This window comes from Colias croceus, chromosome 17 (genome assembly GCF_905220415.1).
Source record: "Colias croceus chromosome 17, ilColCroc2.1".
In the NCBI taxonomy this organism is placed as follows: domain Eukaryota; kingdom Metazoa; phylum Arthropoda; class Insecta; order Lepidoptera; family Pieridae; genus Colias; species Colias croceus.
Window position 1 is genome coordinate 6,741,503 of NC_059553.1, and position 10,170 is coordinate 6,751,672.

At 32.9% G+C, this 10,170-nt stretch overlaps 1 protein-coding gene across 1 annotated transcript; it reads right to left on the reverse strand.

Annotated features, from left to right (window-relative positions):
* Positions 1 to 3,014: 3,014 nt before the first annotated feature.
* Positions 3,015 to 9,966, reverse strand: LOC123699378 (GPI ethanolamine phosphate transferase 3). The gene is made up of 9 exons (XM_045646317.1): positions 9,247 to 9,966; positions 9,016 to 9,145; positions 8,558 to 8,779; positions 7,940 to 8,190; positions 7,413 to 7,564; positions 5,643 to 6,667; positions 5,243 to 5,434; positions 4,037 to 4,173; positions 3,015 to 3,729 (listed from the first exon to the last, which is right to left on the reverse strand). The coding sequence occupies exons 1-9, from the start codon at positions 9,778 to 9,780 to the stop codon at positions 3,556 to 3,558; spliced, it is 2,817 nt and encodes a 938-aa protein (XP_045502273.1). The 5' UTR covers positions 9,781 to 9,966; the 3' UTR covers positions 3,015 to 3,555.
* Positions 9,967 to 10,170: the final 204 nt, after the last annotated feature.

Below are 10,170 nucleotides of genomic sequence, written 5' to 3' on the forward strand. Positions count from 1 at the left end.
CTTAAATAAATTTTATTTAACTGATAGCACTATAAAAAATTGTTATGAAGCTTAGTGTCTGTACTATTTATATACTCATGTGGTTGTAATGTGTGATGTTGACGCCAACATTGGCCAATTAATAGGAATATTTGCAATTCAATATTTGCACAAATAACGTCGAACAGAACGAACTTCTGTTCATTATTTCTTGTAATATATCGAACACAACGATCGCCTTGAGACGACGATTTATTACCACGAGGTTCCACTTGAATTTGATCAGGAAAGTGATGAAAGCTATCCAATCTAGTTTTTATTTTACTTCAATACATGCAGTATTTCCAAGCATATTGTAATTAAGATATAAACTAATCGGTAAAATTGTATTAAAATCGGTTCAGTATAGTTTAGTCCTAACTACTAAGTCCGTAGTACACAAACGGCATGGAACTTAAAAATATTTTGATTGGAATAAAATAAAACGTAATGTGTAGAATTTCATGAAGAATCCTGGTATCAGGAATTAAAAGCTGCAAATTCCCAGACACTGATCGTGTAAGTATTATTATCTGTTCATTTGACAAAGTATACAGAGTTATATTTTCTTGATTTCAAATACTGTTACGTCCTATTGTTAAAGTAAGCCTTGGAGTGTCTTGTCTTCCATTGCCACAAGGATCGTTGTTCCATTTGAATTCTCTTTTATTGATACTCAAATGCTTACGAATCGGAAAAAGGTAATCCTATCAAATAGTTACTTAGATATTTTTATCTTCAAATGAAAATTAAAATATCAAGGTGGAAGTTTATTTAGGGTTACCTAACAAATAAGTAATTATTGATTATGTAGTTTTAGACAGCAATGTGATATCTTCAAATAAAAAAATTGCATTCTTCTTCTGGGTAATAGAAGCAGTTTTGACACCAAAAATACAATAATTGTTATCGCTAGTCATTTACAAAATGAGAGGATAGATTTATATTTTCAGGCGTACTTCAAATGATGCATTTAATTCGTTTTATTAAATCTGTAATGTTCCAAGGCTATTTAAAGTCATGAATGCAAAAATAATCGTCTTCAGAAAGCGATCTACATCTATAACGTTCTGCCTACGAATGTACTACATATAGTGCATAAGAATAAAAAACTCGCACACCGAGGGCTCCGAACAAACCAACTTTTTATTATGTTGTAACTCTAAAATTTTATGATTTTCGAAATTATTCCTCAATCTGCGCTATAAGAGCTTATTTTACCCCAATTTCAAAACTCTACGTACACGGGAAGTACCCTGTAGGTGTCGATTCCCTTGCTAATGTCGAAATTTGCGAAAATTTGCAGCATAAACGGCTGTATCTTTTGATTGCGTTGGTTTATAAGTTTGATTTTTTCGCAGCTTCAATCGACTCAAGTAATCAATATAAATTTCAGCTAAATGTCACATTACGCGCTCCTTATAAAATGGGTCTTGACAGACAGACAGACAGATGGGCAGATGGGATGGACAGACGTAATCTTATTAGGGTTCTGGACCCTTAAAAACCAAACCCTTTGGGATGCAGCCGTTAATACTGCAATTTTTAGCAAATTTTGACATTTGCAAGGCAATCAAAACCGACAGGGTACTTCCCAAGTACATAAAATCTTTAAATTTGGTAAAAAGCAATGTTTTAAACAGATATAAGAATAATTGCAAAGAACATGATTTTTTAATTGCCATTTACAAATAAAAAAAGTACTTAATAATTTCAACTTTCAACTAATATGAACGCCTACGTGTATTAACTTGATATTCACATTTAAAACTCAGATTTACAATTTAAAAGATACCTCATACCTACAGCATAATAAAAAAATAAGTTTGTACGAAGCCCTCGGTGCGCGAGTCCGACTCGCACTTGGCCGGCTTTTTATTTTTTCTGAAACTTAAGGTTCCCCAATAAATAATAATATGTTGTATTTGTATGAAGGTAAGAATATGTTGTACAATTAAAGTGTTAAATTTCTTTTTGAGTTTGTCCTACACAAATTACATAGTATCACTTTGTCCTATATATAGGTCATAGTGAAAACCATTGTTCCCCATGTAGGTTTTTTTACTATTTTTCCAGCATATATACACTTTTAACCATAATATACTAAAACTAAAAGAATTAAGAAAGAAAATGTGTCTCTGGAATTTTTTCGTAAGCAGGTTACGGACTATAATGTCCATATGTAATGTAGTTGATTATGTAAGTATATCGTTTTTAACCTGAGGACAATTATAAATACCACAAAAACGATACCTTTCAATATAAACAAAACATATTATCATGTACATTTTATTTTGTATGAAAATGAAAAATTTAATTGAAGACGAAATTTAAAAAATAGTGACGTTGAATTTGTGAACATCCTGTATGCGGATTTTACGGGGAAATTATTGTCGGTTTTGATTTGAAAACGAAATATCTCTAAAATGGAACACAGCATCAAATTTTGAATTATATCATTAAAATCTTCATAAAATTTCTCGTAAAATGATGTAAAGAACAAATACAATATGTAAAAAAAAATATGATTTACCAGGGGTCAAAAACTAAGCAACGTACAGTTAAGTGATAGATACATATTTGAAACCATTATTTATGGTATAATTGTTGGTAATTTTCATTATTTCGGCACATAAACATTAGGTTATATAGTCAATAATAATAAAAAGACCAATAAATAATTACCGTTTTTCAACTTTCCGCAAAATTTTACATTTTGTAAAACTTTAAAAGTTAAAAGTTACTCGACTAAAGTATGACATAATTACTGTTATATTTCGAATATTTATCGGTCAAATTATTATTGGATGGACTTTAAATATTCAGTAATTCATAAGCTATCAACTAAATAGTCGTTTATGCAGATTTGAACTATATTTGCGTTACAATGAGCCAATTTCCAACCGGCGGTGATTTGGCACAGATCTGTGCCCCGACAGACTACGGGTACAAAATTTTTGGCACAGATCTGTGTTCCGACAGACGAGGGTTTAATGCAATACAGCCAAAGGTTGTATAAAACGTAGTAAAAAGATAATATTGTTTCTTTTGCAATGAAAACAAGCGGTGAATATATATTTTGTTTTTGTATTTATAACAGTAGTCACTAGTCACTTTGTTACTTTTTAATGGTAAGTAACATCTCATTAAAAAACTTTTCTTTTTATTAGGGCCGCATAACTAAATATTTTCAGATAGATTTGTATAAATAGTTTAAATATTTTGTGACTCACATTGTTAATATGAAGGATTTTATTAGAAAAAGACAAGGATATAATCTTGCACTTTTCTTTTAGGATATCATTCTTTTACAAGTAACAACCTAAAAACGGCTGGCTCGATTCTTATTACCTACAATTTGTTGCATTTGTACCCATAAAAAACCTGAAAATAATAAAAAAAAATCCACAGATAACTCAAAAAACGGCACAGTCACCTACCTGTCAAACCACTTGCACAATTTATTTAGCACATCAACCTCCTAATTATTGCATTATCAAAAAATAAATCAGTCTATCAAGCATTGTTCCGTTTTTGTCAACTGTTTCTATTATGTGCTGGCAAGTGCCACGCGCTAAGTGCCGCGCCGAGTAAAGTGCCGAAAAGTGCCGATGCGCAGGCACCGGCTTCGAAAATTAGTTTCGGTGTGAACACGCCCCATATCATTAGGTGCCGACAATGGATCGTGGCTGATAGTGCGCATGCGAATACCTGCAAAAAGTAAAAAAAAAAAATTAAAAATAATGTTTTTGTGTGCAATAAAGTAAATTTATATAACTTTTTTTAAATCATTTATCGGCAATTAAATTTACATAAGTGATAATAGATAGACTAGATTTATGAAACCACACAGGATAATATTTTGTTGAGAAATATAAAATGATTTATTCATTAAAAATTAGAATCATGTCTTCATGGAATCGAATGATATACATATGCAGCTGAGAGAATTCAAAATTTTACTACACTGACGAAAATTCTATACATAAAACTAGGACCTCATTCTGCAATAACTTACCCTGATAGCAAAACAAAGTGAAAACTTGAGGCAAAGCGCGAAAACGGCCGCCAACTGCGAGCGGGGGCCCAATGAAGTGCCATTGCGGCCCCAGAGTGCTAATAGAGGCACCGTCGCACCGTACATCATTGGCATACCTGGGAAAATAAATATTTAAATACATAATTTGAATAAGAACATAAGAAAGTGGTGTAAACTGTTAGCACTTATAACTCAAAAACTTTTGAACTGATTTTAATGATTGCTTTATTTAACATCATTCAAAAAATATCCCCCTTATATAAACATTTCCTATCACGTTATTTGTGTAACAGCTCGATAAATTTTTGTGTAACGTAGAGTTACATAAATAGCAGATATAAATTTTAATAAAGATTTTACATGTTATCAAAAATCTATTATTTCTTCCCAATCCCATTTATAAAAGACAAGAATACATCCATTTCAATGTCTTTGTACATAAAACTAAGCGCGGAAAGAATTATAACCCAATAGCTGACTCATAGTTATTTTATCTTACGTTTCTTATTGCGTTTAGAACATCGGACAGAAATCATTTTTCATAATATATACATGTAATGCAAATTAAGACCTGTCCTATTTTAATACAAGTTACATCCCAAGGAATTCAGTAAGCATACATATTTTTCAATGTAGGTATTTGATCAAGATAAGCATTATCTAATAGTGTCATAGTAAGTTTAAGTAAATAATTAAAAAGTAGAACTGAGATTTTGCTTTAAACGCAAACTGTGATAAGAAAGTATGAAATTCAAAAAATGTTTGATGTATTTTGTTTGCTCAGAATTATTTAAATACCATAGTAACTTTGCATTTATAAATATTAGCCTTAATGCCGTAATTTCCTAATTTAAAATATGAAAGATGCGATAAACCCAAATTATTTTTTGAACTGCAACATCTTTAGGCGCGTTGAGAGTAAAATTTCAAGGTCGCAACATGGCAATACCGTCACGTCATGGATAGCGATTATTTTGGTATCTTTGAATCACAAGAACTTTCACTTCTGACACGTGCGGTCAGCACACACGCTCTTTTTATTTAATTTACAATTAGGTGACTTCAAAAAAAGCGAATATTAAATAAATATAATCGTTCCGTTGACAATTAACGTGTTTTACGCATAAATAAACGTTCTGGAAACTTCGATAACCATCAACCCATATAAAAATCCCTTCAACTCACCAAACAAACTGACAGTCATCAACACAAACGATATAACATGTCCAAACGGCAGGTAATTAGGGTCACCAGCGTGAAAGACAGCTGTCCAACGAATATGGCTCAACGTGGGATGGTGACCAGCCCCATAGAAGTGGTAGGATGCTAGTAGTGCCCATATACAGGCTAGGCTTGAACTGCACCGGGAGGATAAAGCTGGAAAATACACTTTAGTTTATTACAAAACTGGAATTGCAAAAATATTATGTATAATATTATTTATATGATAGAAAAGCTAGATGAAAAAAAAATAGACTTAAATTACGTAAAAACATTATGTCTTTAATATGTAGGTTACATTAGTTAAAATTTAAAGAATGAATGTTATTTATCATTTTATTGAGTTAGATTCCAAATTACTTACAATATTTCGTAGATCCTTCAATCTTCATCAAAGCGACGATGTTCAGAACCAAAAATCCCGTCAACAACGCGAATGCAGCCGCAGGCGCATACGAGGCGCCAAGCACCAAACAGTTCGCCAAGTAAAACAGCAATCCAACCACTACTAAAGGAATCGTCGGACCATTGCGATCTTTCTTCAAAAGAAGTCCAAACATAGTCACAATGAACAGCCAAGCGACTCTTGCCAATAATCTAGAACGAGTTGGCGACCCAAGTGAACCCCACCCCACCGCCCAATGAGCACAAGTAAATATACCCGCTATAACTATCCCATATCCTCGCCAAGCCACGTGTCGCCTAGCAACCGCTACAACAGCTGCTACCGAACCTAACGCTATAACTAACGCTGCCCTAGACGCTTGCCCAGTTGGCAAATTTCCCCCGGACGTCCAACAATCCCCTTGTTCCTCCCTACAACCTCTATACGACCTAGATAAAGCTAAAACTGCCCCACACCCCGCCCATAAACCTAACGCTTTCAAATTACTAATATTCCAGGCAATTACGCCCAAAACGCTCAAAGAGAGGTACGATAGTACCGAACCTTCTTCTATTATATAGCTGTTGGATGCTAAAACAGCTGCAGATGCGAATAAAGCAGAACGCGCGAATCGCTCGTAAAACTGCGTACGACCTTCGTACCATTTCTGAGTAATTCCATCCCAATGGAGCATAGCCAACGCACAAGTTATTGCCCCAGAAACTAACCCAGTCGTCAGAATAATTGCACTTTCCAGATCTTCATATAATTCGAAATAATATCCAGTGTACACCAATGAAATGCACACTGCATTGGATATTATACCAGTAGGGACAAAGGAACTGGCAAATACATGAGGAATTCGTTCCACTGGGATTCCTTCAGCTATGATCCAATTGAAAAATATTGCTAAAAGGAGCAAAAGAAGAGCCCTTAACATTGATAGCGAATCGAATTCAACCCACACTTCTCTGAATACGTTCCTTATGGTATCTATTAGGGTCCTGAAACAATGTAAAAAGAATAGTTTGTTGTAGGAAATAGACTTTAATCTATACTAATACTAATATTATAAAGCTGAAGAGTTTGTTTGTTTGAACGTGCTAATCTCAGGAACTACTGGTACGATTTGAAAAATTCTTTCGGTGTTAGATAGCCCATTTATTGAGGAAGGCTGAAAGCTGTATTACGCTAAGACCAACAGGAGCGGAGCCACGTGAGCCGCGAAGCGCAGCTAGTTTTAAATAACATTAATTTTTAAGCTGTTTTACTTTCATAGGTAATTATTTACATAGAAATTATTATGTTGTTTCATGAGATTAGAAAGAATAAATATGGAACTCTAAAAGAAGGAAATGACGAAAATTTTATGATATAAAAAAAACGATTGCTCAAATTTCTAAAATTAATTCAAAAATATATTAAACTGTAAGTAGTACATATTCAATGTACGTCATAGTTTTTTTATCACTATACTGCAATGAATTGCGTCAACATTTCTAATCATCAGATAAGAATATACTTAGAGTTAAAAGAATAATTTTTCTTTTAGAAAATGCCCTATGTACCTACAAAATTAAATCAAAAAAATAAATCGTAGATTCAAGATTTTGATTTACATTTTTTTGAATATAAACAATGCTCAGAAAAAGTCATTTTTACATTAGAAGATAAAACATAAATCAGTTTATCACACACTCTTCAAATTTTGAAGATACTGAGATATCAAATTATCAATAATATTATTACCTGACATCAGCTACATAAGTTTTAAGGTCTTCTTGTGTCTTCACATTAAAAGTTTTTTCTATTTGGTCTCTTGTAGAATTAATCAGTTCAGCCAATCTATCTAGGGACACTTGCTGAGATTCTTCTCCATATCTCACTAAATATTGTGATATCTAAAACAAAGGAAATAATTTTAATATTTCAATATAAATAAATAAGTAATTGCGGCATTCCAAGCAATGTCATGCAATCGAGTCCCTGCAAACCATAATATATTTTACTACCCTACTTTTTTTTGAAAATACAATATAGCTACACTTGACGATTTTTAAGCACGATAACATTTTTAGCAATAAAGAAAGATTGTTCAAGTTTCCTCACTATAAAATAAATTATTAAAGCCATCCAAATTTTACCACATATTTTTCTCGCTAAACAACTTAAAATATGTCATCCACTTAAGAAATAAGCATTTTCACTTACTCTTATACATACAAACTTTTTTAACAACTTTTAGCTTTAGCACAAAAACAATTTAAAATACTCACTTGTTTCAAATTATTGCTCAAATGCAACAACGTATTAGTCTTCGACATCTTTGGCAGTAGCGGCATCAACACATTGCCTAAGGACGGAGCTGGCGGCGCACTCCCTATAACCGCAGTGACCGTAGGAGCCAAGTCAGTTTGCTGTATCTCTCTACCGATTTCAATGTCACTGCCTTCACCAGCTAGACCACCTTTGTAATACGCGAATAAAGCTGCAGTTCGCTCTGCTTTCGTCTCACCACCGTGGTCACCTGAATAATGTTTGACGTTACAATATGGATAAATGTTCGTGGAATAAAATTAAGGATTGATGTGGTATTACCTGCGCCTTCGTCAGCATGTAAAAGATTTATTAATCATTGTTAGTTAATCTTTGATGAAAAATTAAACTACAATATGCTTTTTTCACAATTTTGGAAGACCAAAGAAAAACAAAGGTTACATTTTTTTTACATAGGACGAAAATAACAGCCAAATATGGAGTATTACTGATTAAAATTTTATAGATGTGAATTCTTAAAAACTAGATCAATTTAAAGAACATAAGATTTATCTACTTTTTTTTTATTAAAATTTTCAACAAGTTGCATGTTGAAGTATATAATGAATAGAAAATACCTGTTTCAGTCATTCCATGATCACCAATGACGTACAAAATAGCATCAGATGGCAGTGCATCAATTATCTTCTCCAGTCTATTATTTGTTTCATTCAGTTTTCTCGTCATTTCTGGATGGTTTGGTCCATATCTGTGACCGGCATGGTCTACTCCCAAATAATGTGCTAGTAGTAGCGTCCAGTCATCTTGCTTTAACTCATCATAGATTTTTGAATCAACCTCTGAAATTAAATGCTTACAGTATATTTTAAGACTAATTATTAAATATTGGCTTAAAATATTTTAACAGTATGATTATTTCCATTTTAAAGAAATAAATCGGCTTTCAAATCTCTCTTTGAATAATTATGTTGTTCCATATCCTTTATATATACCTTCAGTAACTTTTAAATAGTTCAAATATATTTCTAAGACTTTTGTTAGAAAAGATCCTCTTTACAGTACACACACACTTTACCTGTATCGACAGTATCCAAATCCCAAGTATGAAATGAATACATAGCGTGTGATCGAAGCCAGCGCCCTGGCAGCAACCTGGACCATGTATCATCACCAAGGAGAACAGCATGACCATTACTTTTAACCACCTTACAAGAGAAATGAAAATTACAATCTTTAGACTATAATTTTTTTTATATATATAAGACATCTCATGATACAATAATAATGATGACATATTATATCATACCTGGTCTATGATATTGTCCTCATGTAGCTCTAATGCTGCAAAATTTGAACTTGCATCAACAAATGTAGGAAGAGACCCGGTTACAAGGGCCTTAACTCTCTGAAACGTAGTTGTAGGTGGATCTGCCATAAAGCGGTATAGCCTGGATCTTTCCGGCCATTTCTTTAGGGTTTTATATATAACAGGCAACCGATTTTGATAATACAAAGGGCTTTCTAGATTTTCGTCGTACTCTGTGAAGTCGTACCGTAACGAGTCAACTAATATAAGCACAACTCTGTTCCGCAATGAAGAGCATATTAAGGGCGCACCAGGATTATTCAATAAAAGTTCAAAATTATCAGATTTACAATCGACTGGCGCGGTTAAACTTTCTTGCCCATCACAACCAACTTTTTCATAAGATACACATTGTGATACATCATCAAGAGTTTTTCGTGATAGTAGAAATCCGTGCCCAAACATTAATATCCCGGCAATAATTAAATAGGAGAACCAGATAAGATACAAAATACAATTCCATTTCTCTTTCATTTTCAGCTGATTCTATACTTGTTTTTGTATCAGGTCATTGACTTGAAGTGTCAAGAATTATTCTTGAATAAAATAATATAGAAATATTCATTAAATCATAGAAAAGTTTTAAATCAATTAGAAAGATCAAAGAACAAGGATCGGGAAAATTAATTTAAATGCGAGGAATGAGGATTGAGAAAAGCTGTCAAAATACACCGCGTTTGATTGTCAGTTGTAACTGTCACAGTCAATAGAAAAATGGAAGAAGCACAGACTCAGTTAAATCCACAGACTGTTCTTGATAGATATAATTTACGAACGAACTTCGAACGAAATCATGATTTTGGGTCGTTAGACGGAAAAAATAACAACCGCGTGTAGAACACAGTATTTTGTTTATTTATTTGA

Excerpts from the sequence above, each read along its gene's own strand:
- LOC123699378 (XM_045646317.1), bottom strand. The coding sequence starts at position 9,780 with ATGAAAGAGAAATGGAATTGTATTTTGTATCTTATCTGGTTCTCCTAT. Across the intron at positions 7,565-7,939 it reads TGAGCAATAATTTGAAACAA|ATATCACAATATTTAGTGAG; the intron begins GTGAGTATTTTA and ends CCTTTGTTTTAG. Across the intron at positions 3,730-4,036 it reads CACTTTGTTTTGCTATCAGG|GTATTCGCATGCGCACTATC; the intron begins GTAAGTTATTGC and ends TACTTTTTGCAG.